This window comes from Manduca sexta, chromosome 28, assembly GCF_014839805.1.
Source record: "Manduca sexta isolate Smith_Timp_Sample1 chromosome 28, JHU_Msex_v1.0, whole genome shotgun sequence".
NCBI lineage: Eukaryota > Metazoa > Arthropoda > Insecta > Lepidoptera > Sphingidae > Manduca > Manduca sexta.
In genome coordinates, this window is record NC_051142.1 from 6,649,085 (window position 1) to 6,669,399 (window position 20,315).

Here is a 20,315-nt window from a genome sequence, read left to right on the forward strand (position 1 = left end):
CTTGACATTCTTAAATAAAGTTCATTGGTGTAAAACATGATCCTTATACTCTTTAAACAACAGCTCGCATTAACAAATTATACTAATTACGAATGCAATGATTCTTATGAAAGAAATAAATGTTTAACTCAACACATTATAACATACACGTACCGGTTCCACAGTGATGTAGATCGGTATAATATGTCACGTCACTGCGCCAAGTTATTATTTAATCTCATGACACAACCTACTATAGAAAGCTGGTTCTTTCGCCGCGGGCGCCGCTTTATTGTGTCTATTAATATGTGAGATACGGTTTACTTAACTACTGAAATGATAGGCTGCGTGTGTGCTCACCGTTGGTAAAATTAATAAGTTATTGGTAAAAATTTATACGCACTACTCTTGGCGAAGACAACTTATTTTTAAACAACTGTTGTTTTATTCATTGACAGCAAGAAACTGCGTTTATAGAGTGTTATCTTTTTAAATTATAGGTGGTGGCGTCAAGTCGAATATGACGATAATTTTGCATTCTGATGTCTCATGATGTTAAATATAAAACGTATCAAAACGTGTCTTGAATATGAAAATAAAAGAAGATTTTAATTTTTAATGCTTTCTGGAAACTAAAAGTTTCATACTTGGCTGTAATTTTATTTCTCTATCCCTCTAAGCTACAAATAGTAATACATATAAATGCTTATAGAATATAAGATTAGCCATGCCCTTATGTAAAATGATTTATATCATTTGGGCGACACACTTTAAATTTTAAAATTACCTATCTCACCTATAAGGTATGAATGTTTTGAAATTCTAAGTTATGCGCCATCAACCCTTCACACGAATATTTATAGTTCCGTGTCCGTTATGTATTTGTTCCACCATCATAATGTATAATATGCTGATCAGATTGGTTAATATATGGGCTAAAGCGTTCGCAGTTAGCTGGTGTTCGACACCGCGCTACCTCCGCACCATCAATTACAACAAGCGGGAGAAAATATAAAGTAGCGCGTGAATCGTATCTCTTCATCTCATTTGTCTGTAAACGCTTTTAAGTTATATTCCGCTTGCCGAATTAATTCTCTCGCATTTTGAATGACAAAGTACTATTTGTAAAGGAAGTTAATAATGTGATTGTAAGTTTTAATGTTCTTCCAGACATGTTTCAATACATTGGACTAACACTTTTCTGTTTTGCCTTTGAATAGAGAGAAAGTAAATGTGCGATTATTTAATGTTTTGAAAAGCAGCTTGTTTATTTTCTCTGTGTGCATAATAATTACTTTCTCTCTTTTAAATTCAATTTATGTTACGTGATATCAAATTCTGGAGATCCAGAATTTGGTACTCACGTCTAGATAGACGGTGCGTAAACTTTTTCTACTTATAGTAACAAAATTGCTCTTGTTTCCCATATAACGTAGAGAAAGAAATACACCCAGCGGCATAATGAACTAAGATCAAACGATATTTTCGCACGGCTCTAACATCTAACAATTGAACAAATCCCAATAAGTCTTAACAACCATACAGTTAATACATAAAAAATAACAGTAATCAAGATTTTCTTTTGCTCATAACGTGAATTGTCATAAATTGTTCACGATTTTAAAACAATTCGAAACATCATCAACAGTTACAACCGTAGCACAGATGTTATCAACATTCTATCAGAAACGAATGGACAGGTCCCGATCCTAATTGAGCATTTTAGACATTTGATCCGTGATTTGGAAGCGCAGGCGCACAAAGCGAGGCCGTGCGCGGTGCGATGTGCAGGCGCGGCGGTCGTTTGCTCTACCCTGCCCAAAGAGTCAGTGGCACCAACGTCGTGAACAGTTACCGATTGTTAAAATGGCATTCGTCCCATTCTCTGGCCAGATCGCTATTTATTCGGATAGATTCGTTCAAGATACGTATCCGAGTTAGTGCAAGCTAGATTAGAAGCGCGGGAAAGTTCCGTCTCGTTTAATTGAATACCGAATTGATTTTCGATCGATCCCGTTCAAATTGATTTCGAGGAATCTAACTAGCGTTCTAATACTGTTACACGCCTCGCTTCTTACTAATGCAATTAAACTTTTTTACATTTCATGACAACAGCTATAATGGCTGTTGGCACTACAAGAAAAATGCATTATTATGTTTTCTGACACTTAAAGGCAAATTGGTTCTATCAATAGAAATTATTTATCTTTGTAGTTATAGAGATGAACGTTTTTGTTAGTTTATCTAAATTAGCCACTAAAGCATTGTTCGATGAATTTGATTGTTGAACTTGACTATGCCTTCGTATAAATGATTAACTCACGATCGCTTTTTGCTGTATTTTTTGTCACGTTTGATTAGCGTCATTTTGTTGTTATTTAATATAGCAAGAAGGCTATACACACTAGGTTTTTGAAAAATCAGTTTGATGTTACAGTTATAACAGAAGTGAACGACCCCGAATTCATTTGACCACCACTAAATTTAAAGATAAACAAAATACAAATTTTCATGGCTACGTACGCCTGATTACATTCGGTAGGTGAAACGAAAGTGATTGCACAAGAGTTGTCTAATACCGTCTGTAAAATGTACCATGACATCTAGTACAAATTGACTCGAAACCGTTAACAGAAGTTTGAGAACATAAAATTACCAAAAACCACATAAATTTACAGCCTATATATACTAAATACTCGTAATAAAAATAACGATATTCATAAAGTCGCGACCCTAATATGAAACTCGATCGACTGGTCATGTCTTCCTCACATTGAAAGATCTGTGGGCGAAATGCGCCACAGAGCGCAGGCCACGTGACATTCCAAGATGTCGCGACGAGCTGGCCCAGTGTGGGAAGGATTGACCGCTTAAAACTTTAGACAGAGATGAATGAAGGGACGTCACGACGCCCTTTGGCCTTCAATGGGACCGTCATAGCACAATGGATTGATGTATGTAAGTAAACCAAAATAAAAGACAACAGCTATCCATTTTCTTAAAGACAATAATGCAATGTAAAGTTAAAAATATATATTGTTACCGCCTGTTTTTAAAAGTAGAAGAAATAGCGTCGTGTTTCTTGCAATATACATCGTAGCAATAAATAAATTAAATTATTGATGTTTTTTGCAATTAAATGGCTTTCAAACCACATTTAGAATAGGAGGAGGAAAATCGTAACTACCAATTGAATAACACCTTAGAAACCACGAATAACCATGAAAATTATTAGAATAGTTGCAATGGTAATAATCTATTGAAAACGTATGCGATCACTTTTACTGTTATCCAATTTGGAGCGCGGTGAGGTCGGTTTCCGCTTTTACACGGTTTGTGGCGGCGGCTCGCGGCCCGCGTCACATTGTTATTGACCAAGAGCGTGTCATTGGAATGCCTGAACCGAGGACGTGTGGCAGACTGACACACATACCACTAGATATTCACATGTAGAAATCTTAAACACCGACCTATCAAGTACACGGAGCCAAAGAACAAGCAATGTATCACTCACCCGAGTAACTTAATATTGCAAGTCCGAGTCATTTATTACTTGTTTAGGATATAAATACGGTGTCGATATGGAAAGAATGCGAGCCCGCATTTCCATTACCAGCAGGAACCGTACGTAAATTAGTAAATATTCACGTCAATCAATTACTATCTCGGACATTTGGGTCAGGAGCATCGAGATCTCTAGATAAGTTGGACAACTGAGGTTGATTTTTATTTATATCGTGATCGGTCCGAGAATGATGAGTCACGTCTCATAACTCGAAATCTATTTGGAAGCATTCTTAACATGATGCGAAATCTCTTTACAGTGGGTCAGATGAATGGATGTATCGATTTTATTGACAATATCTAATGATTATTAAATGATAATATCGCTGGGTGATCATACATACAGTATTATAAATGACATGACCAAGTTGCATAGTAGGCGAGCAAACAAATGTATCTTAAACGGTAGAACTATTTGTTATAACAGTACCGACGGAATGCAGCTGTTGTGCTGATCAACAATTTTCATAAAAGCTTTTGTATAGACGAGAGAAACTGTTCCGTAAAATGAGAACGGAGAAATTTTACGGATTTCGCTCAGTTAATTTAATGTAATACTAAAGTTTTTTGAATATTAGTGAAGTTTATAGATATAAGGGGAAGACCATTACTGTGATAATATTACTATATCTCGATCTTTGATATTTTAGGGCGCATAAAAGCATACATATTTCATAGATCTCCTCAAATATGAAATACTTCGAGATTATTTAGCAGCAATTTGTTGTTCTATATAAATATATAAATGTACCTGAACGACGCCGCCTGACAGTCGGGCTCCTCTCGGCACCAACCCTGACACTCGTAGAGCGACAGGTTGCGCACCGTGTAGTACGCCGTGCCGCTGAAATCCACATCTGTTAACTTTTCGAATGCGATCCGACCTGTAAACAATATGACGATTATTGGACTGAAATCAATTTAGCTATCTATTCGAAAGATATCGTGGTATACTTGAGCGTAATCGTAGATTTGAATTTACATTGACACCTTTTTATGGTGATTAGTACATCGTAATTCATTATATTAATTAAAAAATAAGATAAGAGACAACTTTATTCTTAGCTTTAAAACGAAAGGATAACATAAAACAAGATACATAAACTCACAAAGTACAGATGTTGCCTGCAGCAATAAAATCGCCAGTGGCGCCAATCGCAGCGCCTCGCCACTCATCCCGATGTCGGCCACCACTATATGTAACAACAAATGTACACATTAAAGAATAAAATTTATTTATCAGAACCGCTCTGTAACATTTTTAATAACATTATTATAAATTGGCCAGCTCGACTGGGATTCTACTGCAAGAAAACTAACGTAATATGATGTGATAGCTTTAAAAATATAATTATTTATGTCATGATCAGACAACTCTCCTGAAGTTAGAAGTTTATATAGGCAAAAATATTTAATAAAATTTTATTATCAGCTGATTCTCTCAGAGCTCTGCTTATTCTTTACATTAAAAAACATAATACCAGAATATTTAATCAAATAAATTCAGACGAGCATATTTTCTTTTACTACAATTAAACCAGATAGTAAGAATTAAATTCATAATAATTCTAGATTCCAAGAAAGCAAACTATCAGAATACGATAAAAAGCACAAAACGAAATTGGAACATGATAAATCGTTGACAACGTTTGGGGCAAAGATTGTGGATATAAAAAAAATATACACAAACGATCTTAGAAAGTCAGACAAAAAGAAGAAGAGTACCCACTAAGTACCGACATTGCCGAAATGCGCATCGTCCTAATTTTTTTAACTCACTGCTATAATATTGTTAACAATGAAAGAAAACCGAAAGCCGGTCAAACCATTTCTATGTGTGATCGGTATTATCTACTGAGTGGCATTATCTTTAATTCGGTGTTATTTATTGAGGAAACGTATTCAACCGCGTATAATAAATTATCATCTCAATTTAGCGCGTCAAGAATTTAATAGTCTATAATTTAGACTGTAGTACGTGTATGTAATTTGAGCATTACAAATGTATTCGTAATGAATTGCCAGGCTAATACGTTAGTTTGTATTTTCACTTTATTAGCTGCAAAAAATGCTATGAATAATTAATCACTATTGATATACCTATTACTCACAACACAACTATAAACTCCATATTATATTAATTCAATTTGGTTCTTATTATAAAATGCATTTATTCTCTTTATTTTATTAAAAATATTAGAAAGCTCGAATGCGATTTTAAATTAACTGATAAAAGGACAGATTGAAGTTTAGCAAACAAAACACATAAAGGATTGAAATGATCTGAGTGTCCGGCGATCCGCCGTCTAGACACAAGGCTTATCTCTAACATTTATCTCAAGCAGGTCAAGATCGAACGCCGCATGGATCCACCGAGCTAATAGGAAAGTCAGTGACACGAATTTTCATTTTTTTTTTGCATTACAGTATCGCTTTCACTATTCTTTTATCAAGCCAGATAAATGATTTGTAAACGTGAAAGTCCAACAATTGTGATGTGGTGCGTACTCTCTACGACAGCTGAAAACATTTCTTATACATGTTCAATAGTTCTGACAACTTTCAATCAATTCACAATATTTACGCATGGTTAAACATGATCAATATTTAAATTGAATGTCATAAAGGCATCCTGAACTCAATCGAAGCAATCAAATCTGAAAGTTGCACACTCAATCGTAAAAATCATAAAATAAATTGCACATCAAACATACCCGTGTTTAAATTAATATTACTTTCTCGAAGACAACTATTGAAAAAAGAATAGGCATTTGGAATGCGATCTTGCATCCATGATATCAGGAAACCTCTGATTAAGTGTTGTCGTTTGAGAGTAATTGTGACTTGCATCAACTTCAAACCGTGTGCAAATATTGGTTTTCAATTTATGTAAGACATAAAATGTAGGGCTCGGATTTCTTAGTGTGCTCGTTTTGATCTCTTTATGATAAAACAAAATGAAACATTTCGTCGTAACTTTTCAAATAAAATTTAAATATGCGCTGGTTTCCATTGTTTAAAAATTCGCACAGAAAGACACAGAGAGATAAAAGCTTGGTATATATAATTGCAAGGTACCGTTTAAGAAAGAACGCTTAGAAGCGTAACCTATTATGCATAATGATTTACGAAATTCGCATGTAACTATGCGGGGCTTGTTCGTAATGATAACGAACCATGGAGGATTTAACGGTTTCTTGCATTCATAGTTTGACACAATTTTACTGCTTGTCACTTTCCTATAAAATTTATTGTTCTTTTTATTGTTAAGTTTTTTAAAACTTTGTACCTCCTTTGTATTAAATTTCATGTTCTTATTAGTTTTATAGTAAGACTAGCTGAGCCGACAGACGTTGTCTCGTCTTAATTATGAATTTGCAGCACGCATTCTGTTAATCGCTGAAATTAACTTTTCTTAAATTTTCTAACGTTCTGCTCAACTTCCTTAATTTTTTCTTTCATAAGATCCTTCTCTTGCCTATTGTCATTACAAACACAACAAAACAAAATAGTGAATCGGTCCAGCCGTTCACGCGTGATGGCGTGACCAAGGGAAGTAGGGATTCATTTTTATGATATTATTATATATAGATAGAAGATAGAAGACGAATCATTCTTGTGTCTAAGCATAAGGTTTATGTGCAATTATAAAAACATTGATCTTTCGCAACCATCCTTTTCTTATATTTTTAAGTTGATTCCTATTCCTTATTAAATAAAGAAGTGTAATAACTTTTCTATAATTTTATAGTTCATGTTATCTAACTTATGGTGTAACGGCCTCAGCTGGGAGTTATAAAAGGGCAACACTTACCGATAGTTAAATTTATACGGTATAATTCGCGTTATAAATTTTATTGATTTTTCCGCAAACCTTCGTAATATAAGGTAAGAGGATCGGTAGTTGCTAATACCTAATTAAAGAGAAGCAATAACAATTTTAAGTAGTAAAACTATAATGAATAAAATCGCTTATCATGCAGTTTTCTTCACAAGGTCAGTTAAGGAACAGCAAACAAGATACATAGAATGTTAAGCACAAAGACATGAAACCCGATAGGACAATCTGACTTTCATACATGGACTTGAATAAACAAGAAAAGGAGACGGCTATACAGTTAGTTCACCTATAACACCATCAAAGCACGACATTTGCACCGACGTACTCTATAGCGGAACATTATTCCAATCCTACTTTATTTGTATGAAGCCATGTTAATGATCTTCAAAATACAAGTCATATTGAAATTTTAAGGTAATGACCCCAAAGGGGTTTTTTTTGAATTTTGTGGAGATATTTCCAAATCCTACCTTTTTTTTCTATTAGCTCAATGTCATTGCAAAACAAAACTACATATTTCCTTAGAGCAGGTAGCTCGACATCATACGAATATGTGCAACTGTTAATCCAAACTAATACGCTGCTAATACCAAAAAGTCTTTAGAGTATATTCCGACATAGCAACTACGTGCTAATGTCACGATTATTGATCACAAAACAAAAGTAAATTCTCACCGCGCGTTCATCCTCATTCGATTCGGTTATGAACTTGATTAACTTTTTATCCGTAATATGCTAGTGAAAGTGCACAAAGAAACCGCTTGGGTAATTATCACACGCGTTATTAAAGATGACGCCTTCTTTTATATGTCGTGTAATGAACATAACAGTTACATAAGTGAACATATAGGGCAGCCACACACCGTGTGCTCACAAATTGTCCAATTTAACGGTGTACCTTACTTACACTGATTTGCGTAGGTACCCGACAGGCGTCGTTTAAACGAATGATAAGTAGAAACGGTTATTAAAGCGTTGGAATAATTTGTCTGCTTGTTACTATGCGTTGATTTTCTTGTTAAATAATTTACCCTGTAAAGGCAGTGTGAGTGGTACTAGACTTTTAGCTTTCAAAATGTAACCAATGGTATTATTACTTACGTATCTTCTATCTCTCATGTGTTTATAATCAAACAAATATTTAGCACTTAATTTTATCACATAAACAAAAAATACATAATCTGTGTAATACCTACGCGTCCTACGCCTTTTATGACCAAAATTTGAACTCTGATAATTAACCTAACACTTAACAGCAAACAAAACAAATCGTACGCGTAATTTACCGATGATTATAATAATCATGATTACGATATAATCAAGATGTGCATACGCTTTGTGAGTACCGCCAAGAGTGCGTACGGATTGTAAGGCGGCATACACACGATGATTATAGCGCCACAATTATTCATACAGCTTCTAAACAATGAATTTACAGTTTACATTTCCTGTTACCTTTACACCGCGTGTGTGAAAACGTTACGTCGACTGTATTCCCATAATAACGCAATAAACTTCGATAAGCAAACAAACGGGAGATCTCACATTACGCAATTATCGTGGAAAACAGATACGATATATGAGGTTAATGCAGTGGCTAACAGTTATATCGCCTCCTATCACATGAGATTGGTGTCTAGAATCTGATGTCGATGGATAGAGAAAATCCTTTAGAAAGCTACCTCTGGCGGCTGTAATTATCAGTGCTATCTTCAGATCATTCCAGAAAATAAATTAGAATAAATGATGTGTCCGTTATAAGCATTTGTTCTGATGGTTTAAATTCCGCAATCGATGCGGATATTTCGACTGAGATCATTTATAAACTAGACCGTAAGTTCAGTCTTCGTCTTCCCAAATTAATGAAACCTTGGACGAAACTTACACAATACTTTGCGTTATCTTACCGATTAGATGCGTATTTGTCTTTAGAGGTCTACTTACCTCAAGAGAATATGGGTGAAAACGGGTATAGAATGTCTAATGTAACTGTTCATAAAATCACGACTTATTGAAAGCCACTTAAATACGCTTACTCTTCAGGTATATAAACAAATATTGTTCAAAAGGTACTACATTAACTGAATATGAAATAGTTATATTTGTTACCTTTGGCATCGTGAATTACCATTTTCCATTCATGATTAATTATGAGATAACTTTATACTAGTGAATTGGTTTAACAGCGGTGCTTGATGTGAAGAAAATTGAAGATTATATACATACACTATACGCAATAATAACCTTCACTTTTCATACAGTTTAACCTTGGATCATAATAATCCAAAAACAATAATAATTTCACAGACTTCATACGCAGCTTAGTTATATAAGTAACTATTTATTTCTTGCACACTATAATTATATCTGCATACAATGTAAAACCCGTAGATTGTAAAAACTAAATATGAAACATTAAATCGAGAGGTTTTAACTACTTAATGATGGATTATGGAACCGCACAATGTACGAGTGAATAATGAATTTCAGCCTTCTTGCAATAATTATATCGTCCTCTTACGAGAGTTTTAATGCAGCTTGAAAATGATTGAAGTTGTGTGTATGTGGAGTTAATTAGGTTTTATTACAAACATTTGAATTTATTACTAAGAATATAACATTGCGAAACAAATACAGCACTTTATATGTTTCATCTCTAGTACAGAAGTGAGCTCCACTGCCGGATCCCAAGATATTCTAATCAGTAAAATTACTAATTATTATAGGACTTAACTTTTAATGTTTACACCAAATTAATGCAGTAGTGGTGTGTCGTTTTTTGGAATGCTAACTATGGTATAATTATTTTGTATTGTTATAGTCTATGATCAAACATAGCGCATGCTCTTCGCCGAACAAGCTGCTGATTTCATTACCTAATGAGACGTTGTAAATGAAATATAACAAGTAAAAAATAGTATTACAAAGTAAAATTGTCAATAAACGCTCTCCTAAATTTGTTATTATTTAATATTTTTTCTAAAATATATTCTCAATTAACAAACAAGTTTTTAATAACAACACTCTCTTAAATTTGTTATTAATAAATATTTTTTTATATATTCTCGATTAACAAACAAGTTAACTACGAACGTACATAAATTAATCCACCAGTTTTGCAGCATTATAACAGACTGATATTAATTCATTTTTAATTCTGTTAATTTAAAACACTTTCATCGACACAATTTCTTTTAAATTAACATTATCATTACTGTTTTAACACAAGTTAAATAGAAAGCGGCATTTGACCTAAAGCCTACATTTGTCAAATCATGTTCTTAATGAACGCACTCAGATCAAGTTTGGGAACAATGAATGGCTTAATGGCATTCACTAGTTCTAACGTCAATTATATCTCATGACCCGCAGTATTTGCATGTTCAAAGGAAATTGTAAATAAGAAATGTTGCGGAAAGAGCATGACTAGTGACTAGCGGTAACGACTTTCATCTTATCTCCTGAAGCGACCAGTTTTTACTCGCACACATCAACTTCTGTCCGTAACAGTATGAACTATGTACATGGCTTCTGCAAAATACTCATAAATCATCATATTTATAAAGGGTTGTCGACCACATTACTAAGGCTTTGATATTGCTATTTTTTGCATTCAATATTAGACTACTATAAATAGAGTTCATGATAAAGTTTAAAAGTATTTATATCGTATAAAATTAAATTAACTTTTATCGTAACATAGGTGACGTGGTTTATGCGATTTGTTCCAAATTTTAAAAAACGACGTTGATCCTAAATTTTTTTGCAAAAAGAATTCTGACCTCACGACATCCGACCTCTTTAAATGTTTTGCGTAGTATCACGTACGATGTTATCATTAAAGTAAATTACTTTCATCTTATCAACTTTCACGAATACCCGAAACACTATCACGAATGTTAATATTGTTTAAAGCTATTCCTTGCGCAATTTAGATGTAATCGCGAATTTATACACGTAGTATACTAGATAAAAAGTCTAGGAAAAGCGCAGAGCTGCGGTTATAGTTTCAGGCCTTTGTTGTTGCCGGCACGGGTCAGACTCGCACGTGCCGGCTCGCCTACTTACAGAATCAGATATGACTGCGTAAATAATATCCGGCTATCTCACGATCTTTGCGCATAATGAGAATCCATTGCTCGTATATCTTATTTTCGAATTCAGGTTAAACTTATTGCTTACAATAATGTACAATGAGCTATTGTCTACTAAAGTATATTAAAATAGTTATATTTAATTACTTACAGTTGTTAGTCTTCCACATAAATATATAAATAAAATAAAATAAATAAAAGTAAGTGCCATTTTACAGTATTCTGCATAAAAATTGTAGATAATAGTTAAAATAGTCTAATTTATTATTATATTTTCATATATTTTATTTTCGTAACGGTCTTGAAATTTTACAAGAACTCAACCAAATGGAATCACCACCCATAAATTAATTGTCAATTAAATCAAATAACTTATGACTGGGCTATTAAACTTTATCAAAACTGCTTTACGATTATTAATTCATTTATGGACATTCATAACAATATTCTTAATGAAAACTAAGCTTTTCACTAGCCGCAGCACGATTCCTATCAATCAAACCCAATATCAACATGAGTATATCTTAATCCGATGAAGAAGTCACGAATGAAGCGTGAGCATGCCAGTAGCCGAAGGCAGCAGGCGAGTCACAATGGGCCAACTTGACCGAGCGCTAACGGTACAGCGCCGCGCCGAGCCCAGACAATGCGTGTGAGCCGAATGAGCGGACAGGTTGCTCGCCTGACCCAATTATCACATTAACTGGGCCATATGTTTTTGAATCCGTGTGAATTTTTACAAACATTAACATTGCGGTTTTTTAACATAAACGATGTGTATGAGACGTTTCATTGCGGTTTTAATTTTATAACCGAACTCGAATGTATTTTTATTGCTAAAGCACCTGAGACTCCATTACGTCCCCATAAAGTGTTAAAAGTTATTTTCAAAATGTATATTTCAATAAAGTGTGTATTTACACTGAATACCAGAGTGACTCAGATAGTATCGGAGTTTAAATATTTTATGCGTGTTACGAAGCTTTTATTTGTTGGAATTATTAGAAAGACATTGTGTAGCTATGTGTAATTTAATGGATTTGATTATAAAACTAAAATAAAAGGGATTAGTCTTTATAAAACCTTAGTGCCAAGCATTATTATATCATATAATGGATATGACATTGTTATCAAAACATAATTTAAGAAAAAACACTAAGTACTTTCTCTGTCAATGCACCAAACTAGATCTAAACATATTGTTAATACTACTAACCCACATTTTGTTCTATTAATAATTCATAAATCATAATATTTGCCGCATCATGCTGCGTAATTTGCTTTTCTCGTATTAGAATGCACGCAAATTATTTGCGCAGAGGAATACCAATAATAAACTTAAGCAGCGCGTTTTATTTTAGCTCCGTCGCAGTTAGCTATAATTTAAAAAGTCTACTTATTCTAGGGCTGTCGAGTTTTAAAATATTTCAAACACTTTTTACGTTTGATATCACATACTTATGTATTACCTATTGGGCCTGAATTATATTTGAAATGTATAAAAATAAAGAAGGTTCTGTCTACTACATATCAGTTAATAAGTATATCATATTATTCCTCTTATAAAACCAGAAGCTTTATTGAAACTTTAGTGAAACGAATCTTTATATAATTGCATAAAACTTTTCGTCTCTACCGATAAATGAATAACCGTCTGCGATTAATTTTCTAAACATTTGCAAACCTATACAAAAAACTCTCAGAACTCACACAAATATATAATTAATTTAATCCCTAATGCAAAAACGATTATTATAATTATTTTCGTATTCTCCAGCTGACAACCCTATGGTTTCCTGAGGGGAACGGGGTACTGATCGCGTGTTTATCTCGAGCCTTGGCCGGTATGCAGGGCTGCGGCTTGTCGCTGTCCCTGCTAGGAATTCAAACATGCTCTAGGGCTCAGGGCTCAAGACTAAAGAAACAACTTCGATAAGGTGGAGAAAACTGACCTAAAAATGTATTATTATTATTATTATGTTTAATAAATTACCATACATATAGTTACATATAAATTAATTATAGCTGGGTGCAAATAATTGTGGGAATATATTAATTAGTAGAACACAAAAAAATACAATACATATCACTTGCCATAATCCTTCCAAATCTCTAAATATTAATTTATAGCAAAAAGTTAAAAGAACCGTTTATCGGAATGTAAATATTTTAGAATAAATCTAGAACGATTCGAACGATTTTTATAAAGAAAATTGATACCAAGTTAATATTCTATGCAATCTAATACAATAGATAAATCTTAAAATAAAACATCAACGTCTTAATAGCCGCTAAAGTTTTTGTCTCGGGTCCATTTGTCGAAGTGTGTCAGCCATTGTGTTTAACGCGGCAGGAAATTAATATGTAATTGGAAACAAATCTTTCGATACATTTTTTGTAGTTTCCAACTTCTTGTGCATACGGTGACACAGATTAGATGAGACATTGTTTTCTTCACAAATCCGAGAACATACCGTGTGATTAAAGAAATTGAAGACAGATTTTGAGTTAGAACTCTTCGATGTTATAAGTGTTCTACATCACCAAGAATTTGATTTTAATAATTTAGTAAACGAACTAAACTCCACAGAGATGCGATAACTATTTAAATCTCGCAACCAAACTCCCTCTCTCGAGACTTAACCCAAAAAGTAATAAATGCACATCGTTAAGAGGCGCCGAGCCGCGCGCGGACTCGCCGGGCTAGTCGTGACACCGCCTATACAGGGATAGCAACCCGCGCCCGGTGAAAACCTATAACTAGTATGGAAAGCCGGTCAACGCCACGTAACACGGGGAAGCGCTGCGGTTTCATAAAACTGTTTTATTACTGTATACAAAAATGTGCAGAATCACAGTTGGCTGTTAACCTTCATATAAGTGGTTAAGTGGTTTTATTAAACTTTCTACACATAAATCAAATGAAAATCGCCCATTAGTCTAATGTTGCGTACGTCAGCTGTCAATAAATGACTAAGTTTAATTTTCACGTCGCGTCGGATAAAATATGTAATATACTAACATTCTTTGGCTATTCAGGACTGGTAAATAGTAGAAAACGTGGCGAGATTTACTTCATTTTTTCAATAACATGTCAACAATTGCCCGCAGGCTAACGACTAAAAGATTTTATTTAATACAAAAAAGCCGCAAATATTACAGACGTACAGAGCCTCCGAAGTGTTTTTAAACGACGTGAATTGCTTGCCAACAACCTATCATCAACTACTTGTTGGAAGTCTTATTTTAATTGAAAAAATAAAATTCAGCAAGTGCTACCTTCTTTTTATTTGCTGAAATAGCGATCTCCGTGAATAATCAGACTAAATGACTTGATTCTACGCGTTGCAATTTAAAATTATTTAGATAGTTTATAGGTCACTTTGGTGTTTGTTACGAATGACTTACCTATCATAGATCTTTTTAATTTGATTTTTTTGGTATTTTTAGTGCCCAAGTGAAAAAAAAAACTAAACTACAGTTGGAGGTACTGATGCCATTTCGAAATAAAAGTAGACCAACGAACAGCACTGAGATGAGTTTCCTATCTGATCGTAGTTTTGTTACAAGGAAGTGAAATTCCCTTCCCTTGTTTAAAGCTATATTTTTAAGGCCACAATGTCAATAAACATGAATTTTCTTGTCACAATTTACAAATACGGAAGGAAAGCCATAGTAAATCATCTATTCGCTGTAAGTTTACTTTCTGACATGATAGGTGGCGGAACCTATCGCTGTGTCCAACACTATAATAACGTTCCAGAGAAAATGTCACCAATCATCATAATGACATAGAATCACACGAAGGAAGCAAAGGAACACAATGTATTGTAACATCAGCGATGCACAACTTTGAATTATAGTCTCTATCGTCAGTTTTTAACATTAACACATGTGTAACTTACCAACAAATACATATTCTCTGAAATGACACCTTCGCATAAACGCTTCCGTACCAAAAGTATTAAGTGGGTACTATGTATGAGTTATAGGTAATTGAAAATATTGGTTTGCATTATAGTCAGGGGTCATGACGTGTGTTATTACCTGCTATGCCTATGATTGTTCCTCTTACACTCTTTCCAAAATATATTTTCTTTTTCATTCTACCTGACCGCATGTTTGTAAGATTTGCTATGCTATGATAAAAGCATGGTGTTGCTGAACATCAGTGCTGTTTAACAGCGTATACCTAGCATATTTTATATTTATTATATTATTATTTATTATCTTTCTGCCATATATATTGCATAAATCTCTTATGTAGGTATTATTTAACCTATATTTAAATGGTTTAAATACAGGTAAAATGAGCTTAATCCTTAGAAAATATAATGTTTTATTAAGTTAGAGTATTATCAAAATGTGGAACGCTCTTCATACATATCTTTATATATGATTGAAAACCTAAAAATCTCACACTATTGCAAAGAAACTCAAGTCGTTAGCAACTTGTCAATTATCGCAATCAAATATAAAAATCAATTCATTTAAAACTTTAATTAGAAAGTGTTGGTAAAAGTTAACATACGCGGTGAAAAGAATGTTTAAACGAGCGAAGCTAATTTCAAATGTCAAGGTGGATGTTTGCACCAAAAACTTCCACATTTAACCGTTTTATATACTGTGATGAATTCTGTGGGTCGATGGGTGCGTTTCTGTTTCCATAACATTCAATAAATATTAACAATCTCCTATTCTAAGTAGTTAGTAGTCGACTCTGGAATTAAGGCCAATCGGTTTATATTTACAAACATTCAACGTAAATTGTTTAAAATATATTGATTAGGGGGAAGTCCCGTAACGCCGGACGGCACCTAGCGCCGGACACTCGTACTATTCAAGCGAGTATAAAGCAGTTCGATTCAAAATACAAGTGAAAGGGGCGCGGGGGGCACACAGGTACAGGATCACGCGCCGCGCCTCGCCAGTGACGCACACGGCCGCGGCTGGAGTAACCGTTTGCTGTTTTAGGCGCGAAATCACGGCGTCACCTTAATATCAATGTAAGTAATTCTAGTATATTTATGCATTTACATTTGACTGGTATTCAAAGATAAAAGCAGTACTCGATTGTTATCCGTAAAATGGTAGAATATTATTAGATCTTTTAAACAATTTTAGTAGGTACCACCTAATGAACGAAAATGTGTGTTCCCTTAGCACCGGACACTAAGTCGTCCCTTAGTGCCGGACAGTAAACATATCGATATTTCTTGTAAGAAATGACGTATTTTATTCTAATTATTTAATTTTGTTTTAGAGTATAGAAGAAAGAAGATAATTAAAATGGAAGAGAAGAAAATGAAAGGATCCTGGGAGCCACAGAGCTTACAAACTGCTATTGATAAGGTTATGTCAAAAGAACTGAGTGTAAGACAAGCTGCAATGCGATACAATATTCCTAAAAGCACTATACATGATAAAATAAAGGCCCTAAATCGAGGAGAAGAAGTAACAATGAAACCAAAGTTAGGTAGGTTCACTAACACCTTCTCAGCAGAGTATGAACAAGTCTTGGTGGACCACATTAAAGATTTATCGAATAGATGCATGCCGCTCATGAAAAAGGAGTTTCTAAAATTAGCATACGACTTAGCTGAAGTCATGAAGATTCCTCATCGATTTAATAAAGAAAAAGGCAGTGCTGGTAAACATTTTTATTACGACTTCATGAAAAGGCATTCTGACATTTCGTTGAGAGCACCGGAATCGTCAAGCATGATGCGCGCCGTAGGATTTAACAAACCACAAGTGGATCTATTCTACGACAACCTTGAAAAGTTGATGAAACAGTACAAATTCACACCCTCAAGAATTTATAACTGTGATGAAACTGGTGTCAGTTGCGTGCACAAACATCAAAAAGTTCTTGCTCCGAAAGCCATCCGTCAAGTAGGTAAGCTCACTTCTGCTGAGAGAGGCAAAAATATCACAGTTTTGTTCTGTATGAGTGCTAACGGTCACTTCATACCCCCATTTTTCGTATTTCCTAGGCAAAGAATGAATGAAAGGCTAATGATGAATGCTCCAGATGAGAGCATCGGTGTGGCCCAGCCAAAAGGGTGGATGAATAGTGACTTTTTTTTGCAATATCTAAGAATATTCGTCAAACACACGCAACCAACCAAAGAGAACCCTGTGTTGCTTCTACTGGATGGCCATTGCAGCCACAAGACATTGGCGGTTATCAATTTTTGCAGAGAAAATCATATTCACTTGATGAGTTCACCACCACACACTACGCACAAGCTTCAGCCTCTGGACAGGACATTTATGAAACCATTTAAAGACGCATACAACCAACAATGCGACTTGTGGATGAGAATAAATGCTGGATGTCGGATAACGGATTACGACATTGCTGGTTTGGTAAAAGAGGCATTTATTAAAGTAGCTCGATTGGATATTGCAGTATCTGGATTCAAATGCACTGGAATCCATCCATTTGACAGGCATTTATTTTCTGACTTAGATTATTTGCCTGCAGATATGACCAATATACCACCAGAACAAACAGAAACTGCATCGAATGCACTAAACAACGAACAAGCTGTCGTGGTATCAAACTTAATCACAAAAGAGCAAATGAAAGAATCTGAACAATCTAATAGTGATCCTATAACCACAAGTCCCAAACCGTCGACAAGTTCTGCTCCCGATCTTGTTCAGATAATCCATAACTTATCACCGTTGCCTGACGCAGCAAAAAAAACGAACAGCATCTCGAAAAGAAAGAGTGAACGAAGTGAAATTTTAACTTCATCGCCATACAAAAAAGTGGCAGAAGAAAAAGAAAATGAAAAGAACATGAAAGATAAAAAGAAGGAAATAAAATCTAAGTTTGAAGTAGCAATGGGAGGTAAAGGAAAGCAAACCAAAGGATTTAAAAGCAAAGGAAAGAGCGTAGACAAAGAAAAAGAAGCGAAAAACGTGAAAGCCAAAGGAAAGAAAGGAAATGCAGTAGAACCATTAACTGAAACATATAACACAAACATAACAATTTGCGTAGTTTGCTTAGAAGACACTGACGAAGACTGGATCCAGTGCTCATCCTGTCGTGGGTGGGTACATGAAGCATGTGCAGACATTCCAGAGTGTGGAGATGGCTACATATGTGATCGATGCAGGTTATTTTGAAATGTCCGGTGTTAGGGGTATGGCACAAATATTCGTCCGGTACTAGGTGCCACTTTATAAATTATAATTTTTGTTACCAAAGTTTGATTGATAGTATTAATTATTTTTTAGCAGAGGTTGCATTTTTGTTAATTTAATTTGATTTCTAACTTTGTTATCTAATATAAGTCATAATTTAATAAACATTCCTAAAATAATTTTTGTTTTATTTATAAATAACCTTAGGTGTCCGCCACTAGGGGACTTCCCCCTATATAGATTTTGCTATCGTACTAAAATATAACCGACAGTTTATTTAAAAAAAAATATTCAAATCGAAATACATGCGATAGTTGCGCAATATATCACACAAACGTCCCTATTTATTTACAATATGAATATGCAAACAAGTTATGATATTCAGTAAAACGTGGGACAGTAAATCTTCCGTATGACATTGAACTGTGCAACAAGGAAGTGCGGACTGCACATCGGCTGGAATTCGAACAACGTAGCCATGCAAACCGCAGAGCATACGCACGTTTCTTGGACCGTGAATAGTCGAGGGAGAAAAAGTTTGTTAGGCAACGCCATTTCCTTCAATATCCCAGAGACACAACAGGCCTTCATTTGCAGGGGATATATATACATGGGATTTATAGCTTATAATATTGGCTAGACTTCCATATGTATCATGCAGGTAGTAGCTACCTTCTTATTACGACAGTACATATCTGTGTTAGATATTTTACTGCGATGCGGATCTGTGCCGTCTGCTCACTCCGTAGTTTATAAAAGTTAATGTCATACAAAATTTCACCTGCATATCAGCGCGCGAGGTTTATGGCGCCGAAATGTATGCCATATATAAACAGGCATTAACTCTATTGTAAATCAATGTGAATATAATATATTAATGGATATTGACCCGTCATTGACATGGGGTCACAACAATACACTTTTTCAAGCCTGTTGCAGAATCAATTTGACTTAGTTTGTCTGACGTCAATGCTCTCTCAAGAATCCAATTTTGCGAAGAGGAATGACTTAAAAAAGGAATATATAATACTTTATTCTAAATGGCTGTAATGATAGGAAACTATAATAACATGTTAGTTTGTTTAGCAAATTACGGACTCTACTTTAGATCACATTTCTAGAATCCTGGCATTTTTACACGCATCATTCGCCGTCCATTACCGCCATTATGTAACATTACAGAGACCACGCAAACAATTGTAAATGGATCGCAAAATTCTTGCTTGGAGGGCACATTGTAAGTAGTTCAGCCTGTCACTCATGCTTATAGAAGTTCGCGTGTTATAACTCGATATAATACGTATTACTTACTTGCGAAGGAGCCAGTCGTACATATAAACTAGCATTTACTCCTAAGTTAGTTCAAAGTAATAAATATGTATTATTTCAAGATGCCAACATTGTAAGATTTATTGGCATTTATGATACGAAAATAAATGTCGTTTAATTTACAAGACTTGTTTAGAGGGACATATCCGATTGATAACGGCAAAATACTGATGAGCTGAGTATAAAGTGCGCAAGTTTCTTTCTTACAAATATAAAATCCGCTTTTATCCCAGAAACGTTTTATGTTTCAAAAATCCAAAACAGTCAAGTATTTTATAATACAAATTGAACAGCAAAAGCATATTTCAAAAATAGAAGATTTTTTATCCACGCTACCATTCAATACATTT

General features: G+C 34.5%; 2 protein-coding genes across 2 annotated transcripts in view; one reads left to right on the plus strand and one right to left on the minus strand.

Annotated features, from left to right (window-relative positions):
* Positions 1-20,315, minus strand: part of LOC115441864 — a 63,217-nt gene that overhangs the window by 22,722 nt on the left and 20,180 nt on the right. Inside the window, exons 3-4 of the mRNA XM_037444683.1 lie at positions 4,653-4,736; positions 4,295-4,427 (exon numbers count right to left, since the gene is read on the minus strand). Of these exons, the coding sequence (XP_037300580.1) occupies positions 4,295-4,427; positions 4,653-4,719 (200 nt within the window). The 5' untranslated portion in view covers positions 4,720-4,736. The remainder of the gene's footprint in view (positions 1-4,294; positions 4,428-4,652; positions 4,737-20,315) is intronic.
* LOC119190996 lies at positions 16,768-18,618 on the plus strand. Its single transcript, XM_037444694.1, has one exon. It carries the CDS (start codon positions 16,768-16,770, stop codon positions 18,616-18,618), a length of 1,851 nt encoding a protein of 616 aa, XP_037300591.1.